This window comes from Echiichthys vipera, assembly GCF_963691815.1.
Source record: "Echiichthys vipera genome assembly, chromosome: 19".
Classification (NCBI taxonomy): Eukaryota; Metazoa; Chordata; class Actinopteri; order Perciformes; family Trachinidae; genus Echiichthys; species Echiichthys vipera.
The window spans coordinates 3,508,925-3,531,859 of record NC_139844.1 but is presented as its reverse complement, the minus strand read 5'-3'; the positions used below and the strand labels follow the sequence as shown (position 1 = coordinate 3,531,859).

Here is a 22,935-nt window from a genome sequence, read left to right as displayed (position 1 = left end):
GGACATCAATAGGTCCTGTGTCATCGGGAGACACGGCGATATACAGTTGCGTATAGTCAACATAACTATGAAAGCTGATGCCGTGCCTCTTGATGACGTCCCCAAGGGGAAGCATGTAAAGATTAAAAAGAGTTGGACCTAAAATTGACACACCACACTTTATTTTGTGGGTTTCTGAGGAACATGTATCCATACTTACAAAGAAGTGTCGATCTGTGAGGTAAGAAATGAACCAGTTAAGAACAGTACCAGAGAGGCCGACCAGGTTCTTCAGTCCATCTAATAAAATGTGATGGTCTACTGTATCGAAGGCGGCGGTTATATCCAGTAGTACCAAGGCTGTGAGTTCATTGTTATCCAAGTTGCACCTGATGTCGTTTAAAATCTTTAAAAGGGCTGTCTCTGTACTGTGGTTCGCCCTGAAACCAGACTGACACTTCTCAAAAATGTTGTTTGCAATTAAAAAGTCATTTACTTGATTGAAAACAAGTTTTTCCAAAATTTTACTTAAAAACGGTAAGTTGGATACAGGCCGATAATTATTAAAGATGTTGGGATCTAAATTGCTCTTCTTCAGAAGGGGCTTCACCACCGCCGTTTTAAAGGAGGCGGGGAAGACCCCCGTCTGAAGAGAGCAATTCACCATGTATAAAAGCTGATCCTCAAAGAATCCACAAAGTGTTTTGAAAAACGATGTGGGAATGGGATCTAATAGGCAGGTTGTGGACTTAACATGAGAGAGGACTCGACCAAGTGTCCCCGCATCAACCAGGGCAAAACTCTCCAGTGTTTCCTCGGGTAAAATCAATGATCCAGGTGTGTAAACATTGAAAATCTGTTGGGGTAAAAGACTCGATCTGATGTCATTGATTTTATTTCTGAAGTGGTCTGCAAAGTCCTCACAAAGGGCGTCAGTTGGTGTTTTGGAGGATCTATTAAAATTTTTGTTTGTTAAAAGGTAAATTGTGGAGAATAGGAATTTGTGGTTGTTTTTATGTTCGTTGATTAGTTTATGGAAATGGGAGATTCTTGACTGTTTGATTGCGTTATTGTATGTTTTGAGATGTTCACGTAAAATTTCATAGTGAACTGTCAGTTTTGTTTTTCTCCATCTCCTCTCAGCACTCCTGCAGTCTCTCTTTAGTTCTTTACTTTACAGAGGTGCACTTTAAGTGGAATATGTTGAATATTCATCCAATTTATTTTTATTTATGTATACATATTTATACTATTATTATTGTTATATTAGGAAATAGGCCATAGATAAATGCCCAAGGGCAGTCTGCTAACTCAATAGAATTCTTTAAGATTTGGGCAGTTCCAACGGCAGTGGAATAATGTGCCTTCTTCTAGGCCACATCTAACACATAAATCAGAATTATTATTATTATCAAAGTGATGAAGCAGGGAGGGAGTTATGTACAGTATCTACACATAATCCATTTAAATTATAGCAATTTTAACCTGGTGTTAATAGTCTGGCTTTCTCTTACAATCATCATCAGTGGGTTCTACATCTGAGTCTCTAGACCAGGGTTCTCTAATTGGTGGCCCCCGGGCCTCATCCGGCCCGCAAGGGAATATTTCCTGGCCCTTTGAGTAGAAGTCTGTGTGAAAAAGTCATTCATGGTCGCTGTCCTATCTCGTATCCATCTCAGTGCAACTGTCTCAGCGTCAAATACCAACGCACTGGGGGACTTGCTCCATGTGCTCCCTGTAGGTGCGCGGCCACAATGCTCCGCGCTCCCGCTCCACTCTTCTTCTGTGGTTTCTGAATCTTCTTGGCAACAGCTCGCTAAGCTTCACTCTGTTGTTGTTCTCAAACATTTCAGTCTGGTTAAATCCGTGGTTAAATCACCTCATCAGTGTCTCTTTCTACTCTGAGAAAAAGAAAGGTTGACACAGAAAACCGTCAGTTCACCAGAGAATGGACAGAAAAGTTTTAGTTTGTTTACTCTGCAGCCATATCTGAGTGTAAAGAGGATAAGTTGATGAGGCATTCTCAGAGAAATCATGTTACTCTGCATTTATGTTAAGTTAATTTTTGTCAGTCCAGTTTTTGATGAATACACTAATGTTTCACATGTACTTGTCAGCCTGGTAAAGTAACTAGTAACTGAAGTAATCAGATAAATGTAGTGGAGTAAAAAGTAGAATATTTCCACTGATTTGTAGTGGAGTAGAAGTATAAAGTAGCATGTAAATAAAATACTCAAAGGAGAAGAGCCTCAAACTTTACTTTAGTCCAATAATTGAGTGTAAACCTCTGGTTCACAGGTTTGGACAAGCTTGTTGCACTTTGTGGCCCATTTTTACTATTTATATTGATAAAATAAAGACAATATATGCACTCCTATATCACTGCATTGTTTTACAATATCCATTAATGTGATGCTCAGATTTTTCCAGCCCCTCATATTAGATCATTTTCATCAACTGTCCCCAATTCCACATGAATTGAAGAGCCCTGCTGTAGACCAAGCCAATCTCATTTTGTTTGTGAATTTATCTACAAAACGGAAACCCGTCCACAACCTGGAAGATGTAGTCTGGCTTTTTCAAGGCTGAGTTCCTCTCTTTAAAAGAGGCTGTTCCACATCTGGCCTGTCTCCATAAATTGACACTGGCACTTGTTAAGATCATAGCTGCTGGTTGAACCAACTTTTGCTGAATTTATTGAATTTGACAGCTTGAGTGTGACTGCTGAAAGTCAGACTGAAGGTGTGTGAGTCAGTCCCTTATTCCAGTCTGAAGGAAGTGTGTGTGCAAGCGTGCGTGCGTGTGTGTGTGGTAGCTGAATGGAGAGCCTCTGGTGGTTCCCTCCTCCTCTGTAATTGGTTGTCTGGCTCTGTGTGTGTCCTCAGGTGACTCCAAAGACAACCGCTTCGCTGCAGACAGGGATGAGTACGGAGCCGACACCATGACGGAGATTAACATCATCGGACGCATCACCCTCAACCTGTGGAGGGTGATGAAGACTGAGGCAGGTGTCCCGGCATGACCTCCACCCCCCTCCCACACACACTGTTGTCAGCCAACACTTGAAGTTTTAGCCTGTGACCTACTTTCTGTCATTCCTGGAGTGGTTCAGCAGGATTCCCACCAGTGTTGTCCTGCTGCAGAGGGCATTCATGACACTTGGTTTTTTAAATGTCCTTTATTGAACTATGAACCATGAGGGCAGATCTTTTTATATTGGTAATTAAATAACATATTTCACTAAAATGATTTAGATGTTTTTTTACATTGCCTCATCCTTCTCATATCCTATGATGCCTACAGTTACTTCAGTTGCCATAAAAGTTTGGATGATTTGGAAGAATTTCAGACACATATAAGGGGCATTTTCTCTGGGTCCTCAGGGTATGGTCATTGTGGAATGTCATTTTTGCAGATATAAACTTATTCTGACTTTGATGCCTGCAACACGTTCCAAAACACCTGGGACAGCAGCATGTTTACAACCGTGTAGCATCACCTTTCCTTTAACAACACTCACTAAGCATTTGGGAATTGACACTAACTGTCGATGCTTTGTAGGTGGAATTCTTTCCCATTCTTGCTCGATGTCAGACTTCAGTTACTCAACAGTCCTGGATCTCTGTTGTCCTATTTTGCGCTTCATAATGCAGCACACGTTTTAAATGGGAGACGGGTCAGGACCGCAGCATGCCAGTCTAGTACCTGAACTCTTTTACTACGAAGCCACGCTGTTGGAACACAGAATTTGTCCTGGCATTGTCTTGCTGAAATAAGCAGGGACGTCCCTGAAAAGGACGCTGCTTGTATGGCAGCATTTGTTTCTCTAAAACCTGTTTGCACCTTTCAGCCTTATTGGGGCCTTCACAGATGTGCAAGTTACTAGTGTTGTCACAATACCATCATTATGACTTGAAAATATCTCGATACCGATAAAAACTACCGGTAAAACTAAAATATCAAAAGTAATGTTATAAAATGTTAGATGCCAAAATATGGCACTAAAAATTATTACTTTATTTTTATTAATTTAAACTCTTAAACTTAAAAAGTAAAAATGAAAACATATATATTTGTTAAAGCTGCTGAGCTTTCTAGCTACTTTACTTGTTATAAGTCCATGTACACTATGTATATATTGGATTCTATGTATGTTATGTACAAAGTGTTTTATGTGCTGACCCACTACTGCTGTAACAAAATAATTTCCCAGTCTAGGATCACTAAAGTAATTCTATTCTATAACAACAATGAAATGATTATGCAGCTGTTTAAAAAATAAAAAATGTTTGTTATTATCTGGACAATTCTTTGGCTAGTTTAAGGTTCTTGATGTTGTTGTTGATCATTCTTGTGAACACCAGCTCATGTTGTGGTAAAGTTAATGTCTCCAGCTCATGTTCTGGTAAAGTTCATGTCTCCAGCTCATGTTCTGGTAAAGTTAGTGTCTCCAGCTCGTGTTCTGGTAAAGTTAATGTCTCCAGCTCATGTTCTGGTAAAGTTAATGTCTCCAGCTCATGTTCTGGTAAAGTTAATGTCTCCAGCTCATGTTCTGGTAAAGTTAGTGTCTCCAGCTCATGTTCTGGTAAAGTTAATGTCTCCAGCTCATGTTCTGGTAAAGTTAATGTCTGCAGCTCATGTTCTGGTAAAGTTCATGTCTCCAGCTCATGTTCTGGGAAAGTTAATGTCTCCAGCTCATGTTCTGGTAAAGTTAATGTCTGCAGCTCATGTTCTGGTAAAGTTCATGTCTCCAGCTCATGTTCTGGGAAAGTTAATGTCTCCAGCTCATGTTCTGGTAAAGTTAGTGTCTCCAGCTCATGTTGTGGTAAAGTTAATGTCTCCAGTTCATGTTCTGGTAAAGTTAATGTCTCCAGCTCATGTTCTGGTAAAGTTAATGTCTCCAGCTCATGTTCTGGTAAAGTTAATGTCTCCAGCTCATGTTCTGGTAAAGTTAGTGTCTCCAGCTCATGTTCTGGTAAAGTTAATGTCTCCAGCTCATGTTCTGGTAAAGTTAGTGTCTCCAGCTCATGTTCTGGTAAAGTTATTGTCTCCAGCTCATGTTCTGGTAAAGTTAATGTCTCCAGCTCATGTTCTGGTAAAGTTCATGTCTCCAGCTCATGTTCTGGTAAAGTTATTGTCTCCAGCTCATGTTGTGGTAAAGTTAATGTCTCCAGCTCATGTTCTGGTAAAGTTAATGTCTCCAGCTCATGTTCTGGTAAAGTTCATGTCTCCAGCTCATGTTCTGGTAAAGTTCATGTCTCCAGCTCATTTTCTGGTAAAGTTAATGTCTCCAGCTCATGTTCTGGTAAAGTTAATGTCTGCAGCTCATGTTCTGGTAAAGTTCATGTCTCCAGCTCATGTTCTGGGAAAGTTAATGTCTCCAGCTCATGTTCTGGTAAAGTTAGTGTCTCCAGCTCATGTTGTGGTAAAGTTAATGTCTCCAGTTCATGTTCTGGTAAAGTTAATGTCTCCAGCTCATGTTCTGGTAAAGTTAATGTCTCCAGCTCATGTTCTGGTAAAGTTAGTGTCTCCAGCTCATGTTCTGGTAAAGTTAATGTCTCCAGTTCATGTTCTGGTAAAGTTAATGTCTCCAGCTCATGTTCTGGTAAAGTTCATGTCTCCAGTTCATGTTCTGGTAAAGTTAACGTCTCCAGCTCATGTTGTGGTAAAGTTCATGTCTCCAGCTCATGTTGTAGTAAAGTTAATGTCTCCAGCTCATGTTCTGGTAAAGTTAATGTCACCAGCTCATGTTCTGGTAAAGTTAATGTCTCCAGCTCATGTTGTGGTAAAGTTAATGTCTCCAGCTCATGTTCTGGTAAAGTTCATGTCTCCAGTTCATGTTCTGGTAAAGTTAACGTCTCCAGCTCATGTTGTGGTAAAGTTCATGTCTCCAGCTCATGTTGTAGTAAAGTTAATGTCTCCAGCTCATGTTCTGGTAAAGTTAATGTCACCAGCTCATGTTCTGGTAAAGTTAATGTCTCCAGCTCATGTTGTGGTAAAGTTAATGTCTCCAGCTCATGTTGTGGTAAAGTTAATGTCTCCAGCTCATGTTGTGGTAAAGTTAGTGTCTCCAGCTCATGTTCTGGTAAAGTTAATGTCTCCAGCTCATGTTCTGGTAAAGTTCATGTCTCCAGTGTGAACTGTTTGTATACAGAGATGTGTGAACCACATTAGACAGTTAAACAATTAGCTTTACCCCTGACTGCCTGCATCAGCTCTAATGATTTTTATGGTTTTAATGCAGTGCCTCCTGAGGGATTTAAGGTCACAGTGTTGGTTTTCAGCCTTGCCTCTTACGTGCAGAGATTTCTCCAGATTCTCTGAATCTTCTGATGATATTATTAGAGATTCACAGATGTCGGCTCTGATATTAACTAATTATCTGTATCGGATATTGTTTAAATGAGGCCGATTAAGCATTCCAATTCAGTCATTTATTTGTTATTAATATCATCATCAATATCATCACACAGCGATCAAGTCACTTTAATTCTATGTTTGCAACACCTGTTAGGGTTATATATTCCATTTTAAAATATCTGTTTGCATTGCACTTTACATGAAAGTGTTAATTCTTTATTTTTGCTGCTAATGTACACTTTATTTGTTAATAAATAATATTTATATCTATATATTTATATTTATATCTGTGTTAATTTTTTCCCTTTTTTTAACAAGAAAAGGTCAGGTCGCTTTACAAGTACTGTACTGCACACTATTTTATTCGTCAAATGGCTTTTCAGTATGTTCACCTCTTCAGAATCTTTGGATTGTCAAAGTCAAAGTCTGACTTGCATGATGTTCTCTGAAGTCGTGGAGGAGCTACCTTGAGGAAATGGTCAAAGATATTGTTTTTATTTTTTCCTCCAGGCGACACTGAACAACTACACTTTTGAGAACGTGGCCTTCCATGTACTCCACCAGCGCTTCCCCCTGTACAGTCCCCGCACACTGTCCGACTGGTTTGACCACAACACCCACCTCTACAGGTTTGTACCAACATCAAACACACTTCATCAGAAATGGGAGCACATGTACATTAAAAATCCATTGAAACGTGTGTGTGTGTGTGCGTGTGTGTGTGTGTGTGTGTGTGCGCGTGTGTGTGCGCGTGTGTGCGCGCGTGTGTGCGCGCGCGTGTGTGTGTGCGCGTGTGTGCGCGCGCGTGTGTGTGCGCGCGTGTGTGTGTGTGCGTGTGTGCGTGCGTGTGTGCGTGCGTGCGTGCGTGCGTGCGTGCGTGCGTGCGTGCGTGCGTGCGTGCGTGCGTGCGTGCGTGCGTGCGTGCGTGTGTGTGTGTGTGTGTGTGCGCGCGCGCGTTTAGGTGGAAGATGGTGGACCACTACGTGAGTCGCGTGCACGGCACCATGCAGCTTCTTCAGCAGCAGGACATCATCGGCAGAACCAGCGAGCTGGCCAGATTGTTTGGGATTCAGTTCTTTCACGTTCTGACCCGAGGATCACAGGTACGAACACACACACACACACACACACGAGGGGTGTGACAAGACCCTCAGCTCATGAGAGGATACCATACTTGAGATTGCGTTTCATTAGAAGAGATGAGATTTTGCTTTTAATTCATTAACAGCGTCAATATTTTCTTCATTTTGATTTTAGCAGAGAGCTGTGGTGGTGCTGCAAGTGTCTTTGTATAATGCTCATATTAGCCGCAGTGTAGCATACGGTACACACGCCTATAAAGTATACCGCCCCTCCCCCCGCCTGTCACCACACAGACACTGTCTGCTCCACACAGCGTGTTCAGAAGCAGTGTGACGGCCGTCACTCACTCATCTCACAGAACACATACATTTACATGTTATTATCTACCTCAGCCGCATTTTCTCCTGCCGTAGGCGTATACGTGTTTTAAACATATGAATCGTATCTAAACTGTCTGATCAGATCAGTCTGTGTGTCACCTGCTGCCTCACTCACTGCTCTGGGCGTAGAAATAAAGTCAATGAATCAGTTAAACACTGTTGATTTCTTCCCATGCAACCGACATCAAAACTATTTTGGTTTAGTAAAGGTCTGTCAGTCAGTAGGTTATCCAGGAGCCCTCACTCAGGAGCTGCTGGACTATATCTCGTCACTCCCCTAACACACACAAATCAATCAATCTGATTGGTCCACAGTTGTCTGCTCTGTAGCCTTAAAGCTGTCAGAGGGTTCTACTGGTAACACTGGTCCATGTACTGGTAATGTTGGTCAGTTAAAGCAAATATCTATTGTGTTTCATTAATACAATAAGGCTGCTCAAAACTGTTAACACTATTCTGTCAGTTCACCCATTTTGTCCAGACTGAAACAACTCAACAACTGTTGGATGGATTGTGATAAAATGTCACTCATCATTCATAACATTTCACTTGAATGTGTCCAATACTTTGGTTTATGCTCAAATGCCTGCAGAACTAATGATGTCCCCATCAGCTCAGCTGGAGTGTGTACTGATACTTAGCTAATGTTGGCACGCTAACGGGCTAAACTACGATGCTTAGCATGGTAAACATTATACTTACTTACTACATTGTTATTGTGAGCTGATTTTAGCCTTTAGCCCAAAACACAGCTGTGTCTATGTACAGCCTGACAGAGCTGCTAACATGGCTGCAGACTCCAGTCCTATAATCAGATCGGGGCATATTTTAAAGGAAGCTGATACCTGATCCATCATTTCCTGAACTGTGTTTGTCCACCTGTGCTGCTCTCCTTAAGACTCAGGCCCTGTTAACATAACAAAACAAGACAAAATATTTTATCAGATGTGCCTTTTGTTTAGACCCCGACTGCGTTTTTTTGGGCTTAAAGACATAAAAAGGTAAACCCCCCTCCAGAGTGGAAATGTTAAAAACATAAAAAGGTAAACCCTCTCCAGAGTGTAGATGTTCATCTCATCTCATCTTCATCCGCTTATCCGGGGTCGGGTCGCGGGGGCAGCAGCTTTAGCAGGGGACCCCAAACTTCCCTTTCCCGGGCCACATTAACCAGCTCTAACTGGGGGATCCCGAGGCGTTCCCAGGTCAGTGTGGAGATCTAATCTCTCCACCTAGTCCTGGGTCTTCCCCGAGGCCTCCTCCCAGCTGGACGTGCCTGGAACACCTCTCTAGGGTGGCGCCCAGGGGGCATCCTTACTAGATGCCCGAACCACCTCAATTGGCTCCTTTCAACGCAAAGGAGCAGCGTCTCTACTCCGAGTTCCTCACGGATGGCTGAACTTCTCACCCTATCTCTAAGGGAGACTCCAGCCACCCTCCTGAGAAAACCCATTTCGGCCGCTTGTACCCGCGATGTCGTTCTTTCAGTCATGACCCAGCTTTCATGACCATAGGTGAGGGTAGGAACGAAGATTGACCGGTAGATCGAGAGCTTTGCCTTCCGGCTCAGCTCTCTTTTCGTCACAACAGTGCGATAGAGCGACTGCAAAACCACCCCCGCTGCTCCGATTCTCCGGCCAAACTCACGCTCCATCGTCCCCTCACTCGTGAACATGATCCCGAGATACTTGAACTCCTTCACTTGGGGTAAGGACTCATTCCCTACCTGGAGTAAGCAATCCTCCGGTTTCCTGCTGAGAGCCATGGCCTCAGATTTAGAGGTGCTGATCCTCATCCCAACCGAAGGTCACTGACCGATGATGCCATCAGGACCACATCATCTGCAAAAAGCAGAGACGAGATCCCCAGCCCACCGAACTGCAACCACGACTACGCCTTGATATCCTGTCCATGAAAATCACGAACAGGATTGGTGACAAAGCGCACCCCTGACGGAGGCCAACCCCCACCGGGAACGAATCTGACTTACTGCCGAGGATCCGGACACAGCTCTCGCTTTGGGTGTACAGAGATTGGATGGCCCACAGGAGTGACCCCCTCACCCCATACTCCCGCAGCACCTCCCACAGTATCTCCCGAGGGACCCGGTCATATGCGTTCTCTAGATCCACAAAACACATGTAGACTGGATGAGCATACTCCCAGGCCCCCTCCAGGATCCTTGCGAGAGTGAAGAGCTGGTCCGTTTTTCCACGTCCAGGACGAAATCCACATTGTTCCTCTTCAATCTGAGGTTCGACTATAGGACGAACCCTCCTTTCCAGCACCTTGGAGTAGACTTTACCAGTGAGGCTGAGTAGTGTGATACCCCTGTAATTGGCACACACCCTCTGGTCCCCCTTTTTAAAAAGAGGAACCACCACCCCGGTCTCCCACTCCCTTGGCACTGTCCCAGACTTCCAAGCAATGTTTAAGAGACATGTCAACCAAAACAGCCCCTCCAAACCCAAAGCTTTTAGCATTTCTGGACGAATCTCATCAATCCCTGGGGCTTTGCCACTGTGGAGTTGTTTGACTACCTCAGTGACTTCCGCCAGGGATTTTGACAATGACTCCCCATCAGCCTCCAGCTCTGCCTCTACAAAAGAGGGCGTGTTAGTCGGATTAAGGAGTTCCTCAAAGTGCTCCTTCCACGGCCCGACTACCTCATCAGCTGAGGTCCCCGTTTCCCCCTCCTGAGATGTCCAATGGTTTTCCAGAAGCACCTTGGTGCCGCCGGAAAGTTCTTCTCCATGACTTCTCCGAACTCCTCCCACACCCGCTGCTTTGCCTCTGACCCAGCAGAGGCTGCAGCCCTTCTGGCCTGTCGGTACCTTGCAACGGAGTCTTCTGGGATAACATATCCCGGAAGGCCTCCTTCTTCAGTCGGACAGCTTCCCTGACCACCGGTGTCCACCACGGTGTTTGAGGGTTACCGCCCCTTGAGGCACCTAAGACCTTGAGGCCACAGCTCACCGCTGCAGCTTCAGCAATGGAAGCTTTGAACATTGCCCACTCCGGTTCAATCTCTCGGACAGGGGCCTCCTCCAGACGTTCCCAGTTCGCCCGCACTACTCGTTTGGGTTTACCTGGTCTGTCCAGAATCTTCCCCCATCCTCTGATCCAACTTATCACCAGATGGTGATCAGTTGACAGCTCTGCCCCTCTATTCACTCAAGTGTCCAAAACTGGACACTAAAAACTGGAGTGTAGATGTTAAAAACATAAAAAGGTAAACCCCTCTCCAGAGTGAAAATGTTAAAAACATAAAAAGGTAAACCCCCTCCAGAGTGGAAATGTTAAAAACATAAAAAGGTAAACCCCCCTCCAGAGTGGAAATGTTAAAAACATAAAAAGGTAAACCCCCTCCAGAGTGTAAATGTTAAAAACATAAAAAGGTAAACCCCCCTCCAGAGTGGAAATGTTAAAACCATAAAAAGGTAAACCCCCTCCAGAGTGGAAATGTTAAAACCATAAAAAGGTAAACCCCCTCCAGAATGGAAATGTTAAAAACATAAAAAGGTAAACCCCCCCTCCAGAGTGGAAATGTTAAAACCATAAAAAGGTAAACCCCCTCCAGAGTGGAAATGTTAAAACCATAAAAAGGTAAACCCCCTCCAGAGTGTAAATGTTAAAAACATAAAAAGGTAAACCCCCCTCCAGAGTGTAAATGTTAAAAACATAAAAAGGTAAACCCCCTCTAGGGTGGAAATGTTAAAAACTTAAAAAGGTAAACCCCCTCCAGAGTGGAAATGTTAAAAACATAAAAAAGGTAAACCCCCTCCAGAGTGTAGATGTTAAAAACATAAAAAGGTAAACCCCCCTCCAGAGTGGAAATGTTAAAAACATAAAACGCCTCTTTAGTGTTTCCTTTCTAGATGGTCTTCGTCTTAACAGGGCCTTAACAGTGTGAGCTCCATCTTCATGTGAAAATTAGACTGTATGAATGTAAGAGATGTCAAAGTTGGGGCTTGAAGAATAATGTCCAGTCAGGCTTTATCAGGGACATCTGACACACAAGGAACTAACCCACAACCTTCTGCGTCTCTAATCAGAAATAGAGTGGTTCGATCCCAGGCTGCTCCAGTCCACATGTCAGTTTACTTGGACAAGACACTGAACCCTGATCCCAGTCCATACATCACTCATGTAGTTAACTGTGGCTGTTTGACAGATGTATAGATCAACAGATGCACAGACTAAATAAATGCAGGACCATCATGTTACAATGAAACATATAAAAACTTGTTACAATCAAACAAATTTATAAATAAATAAATAAATACATTTTACAAAAAAAAAATCAATGTCCTGTCTTTCTGTCCTTCCAGTACCGCGTTGAGTCCATGATGCTACGTCTGGCCAAGCCGTTGAACTACATCCCCGTGACACCCAGCATCCAGCAGCGAGCCCAGCAGAAGGCGCCACAATGCATTCCTCTGGTGATGGAGCCCGAGTCACGCTTCTACAGTAACTCAGTGATCGTACTAGACTTCCAGTCGCTCTATCCCTCCATCGTCATCGCCTATAACTACTGCTACTCCACCTGCCTCGGCCATGTGGACAGCCTGGGAACGTAAGGACATGACAGGACTCACACAGACAAGCGTGTACTTACTTAGGCTGCATGTCTGCCAGGACAGACTCCTTCCTCCCTCATTATTTTTAATGGAACAGAGCTCTGCATGGTGTTCAGCTCAGAGCAAACAGCGCTGGATATTGTTCAGGTTTTTTTCACTAAGATTATTGTAGTTGCATAGCAACAGCAGGAGCTATGAACATGCATCTGTCCAGTACTAAAAGAAAAAAAGAGCAGAGCCTGGCAGATTTCATCTCTTCGCTCTCAGCAGAGTAGAACGTTGCAAATAAATCTTTGGGTTTTGGACAAAACAAGACATATGAAGACCTTGGACTGTGAAATTGTGATAATAAATCTAAATAAATATTTGAGTACGTTCAGCATTATAGATCTGAGCGTGTGAAATAAAGCAGGGTTTACTCACGAACCCAGCACAGGATGCATGCAATACATCCTCCAAAGAGGGATTTCCCCTGTGAACGTGTCCCGTTATTTCCTTAGCAGAGCTGTCAGAGGACCTAAGAAGTAAAGCAAAAAAGTAAGGATTTGTCAGGAAAATGGATATACATTAGTGTTTTTCCTTGTAACTTCTCCCAGTTATCAGCTTGCGGCCCTTCAGATTTCTGATTCGACCCCTTAGAGGAGGAATCACAGGGCTAAACAATTAATGAATCCAATATTAAATAGATGGATCAGCTGATTATGAACATAACCATTAGGTAGTCCTCATAGATCAAAGGCCAAAGCTGCAATAGCTTCACCTACTACAGGTGTAGAGTCTCACACACCTTTCTGCCACATGTGAGAGCTGAAGACATCCACCCTGTGTTCCACCAGACATTCCTCTTAGTCAGAGCTTAGGTTCTGCAGTACTGCCAGCAGCACAGTGATAAAGGATGGGAACTGAATGATGTTCATACACCTGCTTCTGTGTTGCAGGCCTGATGAGTTTAAGTTTGGCTGCACCTCCCTGCGGGTTCCTCCTGAGCTCCTCTACCAGCTTCGCAATGACATCACTGTGTCACCCAACGGCATCGCTTTTGTCAAGGTACGGCACCCTCTATCCTCCACTCTGAGGACATTTAACGTTGTCCTTGAAAGACCCTCGGACTGAGCGAGAATCGTCTCTCCAAGTCCTCCAGCAGAGCATCTCCTTATTACGCTTCATTAGCTGCTGTGGAGGGCAAGCACGTCCACAGAAAGCCCACTTCATGCTCTCTGTCCGCCCATTCATTCTTTTCATTTATTCACTCATTGATCACACCCCCTGGCTTCAGTCCCGTAGTCTCATTACATAACACACACACACACAAACACACACACACAACCGCAGCACAGTGAACGTTGGTCATGTGTAATGAGGTTATTTGAAGACACAGAGGGAAAATCCAGTTTGGTCTGGATGGTTTTGTTTTGATTTTGGCAGAAAGTCTCCTGATGTTGCTGAAGCTGCTGTTAGTTTTGTTTGTGGAGCTCTCTGTTACTGTGCACACTAACTGTACATAGTATGTATTATATATTCATCTTAATCATACACTGTACAAGTTACCATACTTTACAGTTTTAAACGTAAATACATCGATCAAAGTGACTTAAGAGTGCTGCTGTTAAACCTTACAAAGATTTTATATGTATACAGTATTATTTTCTTCCTTTTTTTTGTTAGAGAATATTGTCAAAAACGGCACACTCAAAAATCCAGTGATTTTCATACAGAGTTTCCAGTGAGAACACACTACATACTATTTGTTTGATAAAGAGGTTCAAATGTGAAGAAAGGGAAGTCAAAACAAGTAGTTCTCTATGAACATACAGTGGAGTGTTTGTGGGGAACTGCTTGATGGATCCTTGTTTGAACATCCATTTAGTATAGAAACCTACTCTAAGGCTTTTGACCAAAAGTATTTTTAGCTTTAGTCAAATTTTAGTCTTTTTTTTCTTCATAGTTTGTTGATATGATGTATAGTTCAGTTTATGTTGTTTTTAGTCATAAGATTTTATTGAACATTTAGTCTAGTTATTTTAGTCAAATAGATTTCACATAAGATTTGATCTGATTAAAAAAAAATGTGGTGGAGGGCTTTGAAGGTGAGGAGGAGTATTTTGAAGTGATACGTTGTTTGATGGGGAGCCTGTGGAGAGTGCGTAAAGTAACGGGAGTGATGTGTTCATGTGAGTGAGGAGGCGGGCTGCAGAGCTTTGGACCTTTTGAAGTCTGTGGCGGGAACAGGAGAAGATGCCAGTGAGGAGGGAGTTGCAGTAGTCGAGGCGGCAGGAGATGAAGGTTTGGATGAGGGATTCAGTGGCTGGGGGGAAAGGCAGTCTTGGATTTTGGCAATGCGGCCAAAATCGTACACTGCCTCTCATTGGCAATGCGGCGGATGATATTGTCATATAAACTAAACCCATCCCAAACATGAGATGTGTATCAGCTGTGAGGGGCAGGGAAAATTAGAATATAGACTTTAAATGCCCCACTGCGCCCGTATTGACCCCTTTGTTGTCTATGTGCAGTCATCGGTGCGTAAAGGGGTCCTGCCCAGCATGCTGGAGGAAATCCTGAACACGAGGATCATGGTGAAGCAGTCCATGAAAACTTACAAGCAGGACAAGGCTCTGATGAAGCTGCTGGACGCTCGGCAGCTCGGACTCAAGCTCATCGCCAACGTCACGTTCGGCTACGCTGCCGCCAACTACTCTGGACGCATGCCCAGCGTGGAGGTAAGCTTCTCAGAGGTTACTGTCAGCTGTACTGTGACCATCCACGCAGTCCTACTTCCTGGATTTAGACAATTCTTTCAAAGCTCAGGAAAAAGTTAAGAAATCCTTGTTGGTCGTTTTCATATTCCAAATATCACCACATTTAAAGCCATCTGTGGTTGTTGTGGAGAAGTGGAATCGATAAAACGCCACGTATTTTCATGGGAAATATTGATGAAGTTCCATTTTTAGTGTTCTTGCAAATCTCTGATGATGTGGACGGTGGCTTCTTGGAAGAAAACCATTGCTTCTGTAGTTCTTAACCTGTCTCACCTGTCTCTTCCAGGTTGGAGACAGTATCGTTCACAAAGCCAGAGAGACCCTGGAGAGAGCCATCAAGCTGGTCAATGACACAAAGAAATGGGGAGCGCGGGTTGTGTACGGAGACACCGACAGGTAAAGCATTATTAGTGTCCCACCTTTGGAAATCCATCGAGTCAGTGTTCCATCATCCAAGCAGCAGCAGGACAGTAATACAAGTACTACATTCTCAGCCCAAAGACACAACTCACACTCTTGAATAATTCCCACCTGCTGTCTCTCACCCTGTGTTAACACAGAGCAGCTGTGTTGACGTGTCACTATGTTCTGATGATGTGAGAGCCTGGGATAGCACCTGCTTCAACTATCAAATTACATTTGTTATTGTTTTGACAACTAGCTTGAAGGCACTAATTATTTCTTAGTATCCAAAAGGCTGACTACTGTGTTTTTCAAACCGTGATTTAGAGACTTTTTATTGCTGTAGTGATTCAGTTATAAGAACTGTGAAGTTTGAAACTGTCTCCCCTTCACTTTGTTAATGAAACTAAATGATTGAACTAAGTTACTTGCCCACATGTCCCAGACCTGGATTCAAATAGGTGAAATATATCTTTAAGTCACTCAGAAGGATATCAGGATGACACATCTGCCAGACTTTCAGGCTTCACTTCCATGCATGTGAAGCACAGGTCCGTACACTGCCTGTGTAAATAAAAAAATGATTGTATCTGCTCAGTCACGGTATACCGTTTTACCAGTATAATCAGAATTTTTCATGTACTGTACGGCCATACAGGTGCATAGCTGAAACAATCGCTGTAACTTTTCAATAGGCAGCAAAATCTATGATGCACAACAGAGTGCTATGGTCAGGGCGAGCTGTGGGTAGATGTTTACCCATCTTACTCACAGTTTGACCTTTAACACAGCAATTCATAACCACAACTTAGTGTCTTTAACAGAGCAGAACACCAATACTTTGTAACTTTAATAACTCTAACTCTAATACATTAACAAATTTACAAAGCCAGTCTACCTATTTTATATGTACTCTGACAGTTGAACAAGTCACTATAAACCTATAATAAGCCTAGTCATGCAAAAAAAAAACATGAAAGCATCCATCATGAAACTGCCACAATCATGATGATACACAAATGTTTGGTCATTCCACCCAGCACTATGAGGGGACAGAGAGACGGGAACAAGTCCCTGCTGTAAGTGATTTAGGGACAGTCAGCTCTAACCTTGAGGCCACCAAGGCAGCGCAGCAGATGAGCCCTCTGAGCACTGACAGGAAGTGACTGCAGTGATGGTATGATGCAGCATGCATGGACTGTATCAATAAGTCCTCTCTCTGTGTCTCTGTGTCTCTGTGTCTCGCAGCATGTTTGTTTTGCTGAAGGGAGCTACCAAAGAGCAGGCCTTCAAGATCGGCAACGAGATCGCTGAGGCGGTGACTGCAACAAACCCCAAGCCAGTCAAGCTGAAGTTTGAGAAGGTAGTGCTACCTCTCTTTCACACACACACACACACACACACACACACACACACACACACACACACACACACACACACACACACACACACACACACACACACACACTCACTCACTCACTCACTCACTCACTCACTCACTCACTCACTCACTCACTCACTCACTCACTCACTCACTCACTCACTCACTCACTCACTCACTCACTCACGCACGCACGCACGCACGCACGCACGCACGCACGCACGCACGCACGCACTCACTCACTCACTCACTCACTCACTCACTCACTCACTCACTCACTCACTCACTCACTCACTCACTCACTCACTCACTCACTCACTCACTCACTCACTCACTCACTCACTCACTCACTCACTCACTCACTCACTCACTCACTCACTCACTCACTCACTCACTCACTCACTCACACACACACACACACACGTCTCTGTAATATCTGTACATTTTGATTACTATTTGTGTCAGTCTGTGCCAATTCAAGAAATGATGCCATGACTGCTTTAGACAGGTTCTCCTATGACTATGACCTTATTTAGTATGGAAAAGTATGGAATTAATTTGAGTCATTTCCAGGTCTGGATAAGTTTGGAAAAAGGGAAAAGAGTTTGGGAAAATCCCCCCAAAGCAATTTCAGTCCAAAGCAACTGGACTTGGTTATTTGTCAGAAAGACGTTTCACCTCTCATCCAAGAGGCTTCATCAGTTCATTCCGTATGTGGCTGGGGTTTCAGAGAAACTCAGGAGGATCTTCAGCAAACACTGCATCCCTGTATATTTCAAACCCAGTAACACACTCAGACAGAGACTAGTACATCCCAAGGACAGAACACCACACACCCACAAAAGCATTCTGGTTTATGCTGTCCAATGCAACGAGGAATGCAAAGATCTCTACAACCACTGCATAAAGGCATGGCCCAACACAGGAGAGCTAACTCCTCAGGCCTGGACTCCGCTGTCCACTTACACCTCAAGGAGAAAGCCCACTCCTTTGATGACAATAATGTCCACATCCTGGACAGAGAGGACAGATGGTTTGAAAGAGGAGTAAAAGAAGCCATCTATGTAAAAGTAGAGAAAGGTGAGAGGTTTAATACCTGGATCTCCACATCAGTTAGTTGGACCAGTCCCATCCTGGTCCTGGTCCTGGTCCAGTCCCACCCTGGTCAGATGCGTACATGAACTGATGAAGCCTCTTGGATGAGAGGTGAAACGTCTTCCTAGACAAATAACCAAGTCCAGTTGCTTTGGACTGAAATTGCTTTGAGGATAACGATGACCTGGACAAATGAGAACATTCAGAGTTTGGATAAAATGTTTGTGTTGTTTCCAGACTGTTATCTCAGTTTCTAAAATAAAATATATGAATATCTGCAAACAATTATTCAAATGTTTAATATTGACTGAAAAATCCTCTGAGAAGTAGTAGTAAATATTGACGTGTGCGTGCGTGCGTGCGTGCGTGCGTGCGTGCGTGCGTGCGTGCGTGCGTGCGTGCGTGCGTCTGTCTGTCTGTCTGTCTGTCTGTCTGTCTGTCTGTCTGTCTGTCTGTCTGTCTGTCTGTCTGTCTGTCTGTCTGTCTGTCTGTCTGTCCGTCCGTCCGTCCAGGTGTACCTGCCCTGTGTGTTGCAGACAAAGAAGCGCTATGTGGGCTACATGTACGAGAGCCTTGACCAAAAGGAGCCTGTGTTTGACGCCAAAGGGATCGAGACAGTGCGCCGTGACGGCTGCCCCGCTGTTTCCAAGGTAACTGTTGTCGCCCCCCCACAAGCTTTACATGACTGCTACATATGTGTCACTCAGGCTAAAGGGCCCTGCCTGCTCTTTGTGTTCATTCATAATCATATTTTTAACATCGTGCGGTTGTATTTGTGCTTTTATTATATTTCATATGAATCCATCCTGCTTTATTTAAATAGTGTGATCTCTCTGTTAGCCTATGTCTTTATTCAGTCAATCATGCTGTTGACTCTTATGTGTGGTGTCATTAATGTGTGTTGTCCAGATTCTGGAGCGCTCCATTAAGCTGCTGTTTGAGACTCGGGACATCAGCCAGGTGAAGCAGTTTGTGCAGCATCAGTGCGTGAAGGTTCTGAACGGCCGGGCCAGCATGCAGGACCTGACCTTCGCCAAGGAGTACCGGGGCAGTAGCTCGTATCGGCCCGGAGCCTGCGTGCCTGCCCTGGAGCTCACCAGGTGTGTGTGTGTGTGTGTGTGTGTGTGTGTGTGTGTGTGTGTGTGTGTGTGTGTGTGTGTGTGTGTGTGTGTGTGTGTGTGTGTGTGTGTGTGTGTGTGTGTGTGTGTGTGTGTGTGTGTGTGTGTGTGTGTGTGTGTGTGTGTGTGTGTGTGTGTGTGTGTGTGTGTGTGTGTGTGTGTGTGTGTGCGCGTGCGCGTGTACTTTACAGTAGTCGGTGTAGATCCAATTACTGCTTCCCCACAGTGCTCATTGTCTGGCTGCACTAGCCTGCATGTACAGTACCTGAGTCTGTTGCTAGGCAACCCAGCTCTTAATGGGTGTAAAAAAAAAAGAAGTGATTTCAGAGGCCATGGGTAAGAGGGAAATGTTCAGCCTCATTCATAAGCACTAGTGTGCTGTATCTCCTGCATTTATCCTCTGTGTTGAATGTTGCTAATAAACTGGTTGGATATTTTCTACCCTTCTCAGACGTATGATGGGGTATGACCGTCGCCTTGAGCCACGCGTGGGTGAGCGGGTGCCCTATGTGATCGTGTACGGGATGCCAGGCGTGCCCCTCATCCAGCTAGTGCGTCGGCCCATGGAGGTGCTGCAGGACCCCGGCCTTCGCCTCAACGCCACTTACTACATCACCAAGCAGATCCTGCCGCCACTGGCCCGCATGTTCCAGCTGATCGGAGTGGACGTGTTCAGCTGGTACCAGGAGCTCCCCAGGGTGAGACAGAGAGGAGTTTGTATTAATGAGCAGTCATTATGACTTTTATCTTTAGCAATGCAAGTGAGTGATGGTGATTGGTGGCTTCCCCTCCCGTCAAAATAAAAGCAGCATTGATTCAGTGTGTTTAGCAGAGAGGGAACAAAGGATAAAGATAAAATGTGCTGCTGCCTCAGTCTTTGTGTTAGTACTGAATTCCTGTTCACTCTGATAGAGCACACATGCCACCTGCTGGTTGAGCTGAGCAGAGCCAATCAAAGTGATGAGTGACCTTCCACCACTGTGTATTCTCAAAGTTTTCAATTAGACCCAGCTTCAGTCAATAGAAAACATTCAGACTCAGTTCTGCAACCCTGAAGAATCTTCATGTATAATCCCCTCGTCTCCTCACAGATCCAGAAGGCGTCCTGCTCAGCAGTAGTGGGTGGAGAGGAAGGGGGGAGGAAGGGGACCATTTCCCAGTACTTCACCACGCTTCATTGCCCCGTGTGTGACGAGCTGACCCAGCTGGGCGTGTGCTCGCGGTGCCGCGCTGAGCCCCAGCGAGTCGCTGTTACACTCTACCAGGACATGAGGCAGTGGGAGAGTCAGCAGGAGCAGCTGCTGAAGGTGAGAGCCAGAGAAGAGGACTGGAGCTGCGTGGAAACGCAGCAGCATAATACTTTGGTGTCTGGCTCCACACGTTTGAACACAGAAACATGCTCTTGCTATGAATAACCGTTTATAAAGTTGCTTTTCCCAATGAAAACATGGCATAAGCTGCAATAATTACCAACACATCCCTCTTTCTCCCTCATGTGAAAATGCAAATTATTATTATTATTATTGTTATATTGGGGCTTGTGTAAGTTGGATGATTGGCTTTCAACTGAGTTTTGATGTCACACAATCATCTGATAGGTCCACATGTTTCTTTACAAACATGCTTCACGTCCAAGTTAATTAACAATAAGCAAAACACAGTTCAGAGTGGAAAGACCTAAAGGGATAGTTCAGATATTTTGAAGTGTGGTTGTATGAGGTACTTCTCCATAGTCGGTGTGTTTCTTACAGTAGATGACAGTTAGCACAGCACCAGTTTGGAGAAGCAGACAGGAGTACTGATACAGAAGCTGCTGTGGATGGAGTCAGCAGCTAAACATACGTTAGTCACCGTAAAATCAGTTTTAGTGTATGTTATACTGGGAATATTTTCACAATTTCACCTTGTACATTTAAACTGAAATGGATTTTTTTGGTCTAAAATGCAGTGGCACACACATACACAACAGACAGTATGTTGTGTCAGTGTTTAAACAGTCCTCACTTGTTACTTAACTTATATTTTTTGATGTAAAAACTGTGACTCTTAGCTGGAAGCTTACCTTTCACTTGTGAACCAGCAGCAGTGCCTGAGTATAATGTTTGTGTGTGTTCACCCAGCTCTTGTGTGTTTGTGTCCAGATCTGCAGGAACTGTGAAGGCTGTGCAGAGTGGCAGGTGCCCTGTGTGTCTCTTGACTGTCCCGTCCTCTACAAGCTATCCCGCGTCAAAAGACAGCTCTCAAAGGCCCCCTACCTCCGACAGCTGCTGGAGCAGTTCTGATTGGCTCCTGAACCCTGGAGCTCCACGCTGATTTGGTGCTAATCGCTGTCCTCCACCCCCCACCCCCCCCCCCACCCCCACACCCCCCAAACACACACACACACACACACACACACATAACCCATCTCAGTGTTTGATTGTCCACTCAGCTGTGATCGTTTAAATGGTGCTTGGATTGAACCCTGCTGGGTTTTCATTCTGTCTTGTAACTGTTATTCCTCCTGCAGTGTTTCTCTGCGTGTGCAGACTGTCTGCTTTGAGCCTCCTGTGGGGAGTGCTGGCCTTGTGTGTCTTCATGCTTGTTTGCTGCCATTTCCATTAGCTGCTATGGGCTGAGTGAAGCTGATGTCTGACACAGCGACAGACTGCCTGTCATGGAACTGAGCGCAGTCCAATCAAGGATGACCTGTATCTTGTATGCGCTGTAGCAGTTTGAAGTCAAATCTCAAGACAAACTACATTCAGACCACTAATTGACTTCCCTTCATTTTTATATCGACTGCAGTCTTTTTGTAAATAGTTCCTGTATAGCTCCATCTCTCATCTCACTGTGCATTAGCATTCAAAACTGAAGCTCAAGCCATGAATGCAATCCCATCTGTTTTTATGCATTCTGTTAAAGGATGCCATTTGTCATGTTTCTTTAAACCTTGATTGTATTGATGTTCATTTTGACAGATACTCTATCTACAGAGTGTGGGAACTGGAAACTAATTTTTTCTATTAAAAAAAAAAAGAATCTGGGACTGTTGCAATACTGTATTTTGATAATTTATGTCATGAAGAGTCTATTGTTTCCTTGTGCATATATGGTTTTGTGTACGTTTCCAGTCAGTGCAAAAAAGTCTGTCATCAAACCAGGTCAAGATCCAATCTTTCATGTTCCATACAGCCGCACACAAGAGCTGTGTATTTGTATAAATGTAAAAAAAATACTAATGAAGGAGGTGTTTTTGTTTGTTTTTAATGGATGTTGCTGTGGGTGGAGGTTTGAGATTGATATTATAATAAAAAGTCAATGTATTAAAATGCCTTCTGTGATGATTCAGTTTCAAAAGAATTTGAATAAATCACAGTGACAACACGTGTTTCAGAGACCCACAAGCCACGGCACCTTACAGTACATGACAGATGAAATCAAACATCTTTACAAAAGTGCAACAAAAACATTCTCTTTCAAATCTTCAAACTATCATCACACACATCCCCTGCGGTTGATGATGTCACTGCAATAGTGCAAAATGAATAAACATGTTTAATTCATCAGTTTTTTGGCAGCAGGGTGGCCTGAAGAAGAGTGGGACTCCCTTGTTCATCTCAGCCACTCTGCTCATGTGTCCTCGAGCAAGGCACTGGATTCTCTCAGCCCTGGGACCTGTTCACTTCACAATCAGTGATGTGCTATATCATTTCAAACTAACTGCAGCAGTACACTTCAAACCCTGATCCTTCATCTTCCAGGAGGGCTCTGTGAAAAACCCAGATTTGGGGTCGACACACTGGACGGAGGGTTCATAAG

The 22,935-nt window shown here is 44.1% G+C and overlaps 1 protein-coding gene across 2 annotated transcripts in view; it reads left to right on the top strand.

Annotated features, from left to right (window-relative positions):
- Positions 1-21,416, top strand: part of rev3l (REV3 like, DNA directed polymerase zeta catalytic subunit) — a gene marked incomplete at its 3' end in the record, with an annotated part of 111,079 nt that extends 89,663 nt beyond the window's left edge. For both annotated transcript variants that reach the window (XM_083933997.1, XM_083933996.1), the window contains exons 20-32: positions 2,865-2,983; positions 6,850-6,968; positions 7,301-7,442; positions 12,131-12,375; positions 13,318-13,426; positions 14,893-15,099; positions 15,425-15,534; positions 16,789-16,903; positions 18,529-18,666; positions 18,926-19,116; positions 19,586-19,832; positions 20,226-20,441; positions 21,276-21,416. In XM_083933997.1, coding sequence (XP_083790123.1) covers positions 2,865-2,983; positions 6,850-6,968; positions 7,301-7,442; positions 12,131-12,375; positions 13,318-13,426; positions 14,893-15,099; positions 15,425-15,534; positions 16,789-16,903; positions 18,529-18,666; positions 18,926-19,116; positions 19,586-19,832; positions 20,226-20,441; positions 21,276-21,416 — 2,099 coding nt within the window. The remainder of the gene's footprint in view (positions 1-2,864; positions 2,984-6,849; positions 6,969-7,300; positions 7,443-12,130; positions 12,376-13,317; positions 13,427-14,892; positions 15,100-15,424; positions 15,535-16,788; positions 16,904-18,528; positions 18,667-18,925; positions 19,117-19,585; positions 19,833-20,225; positions 20,442-21,275) is intronic.
- Positions 21,417-22,935: the final 1,519 nt, after the last annotated feature.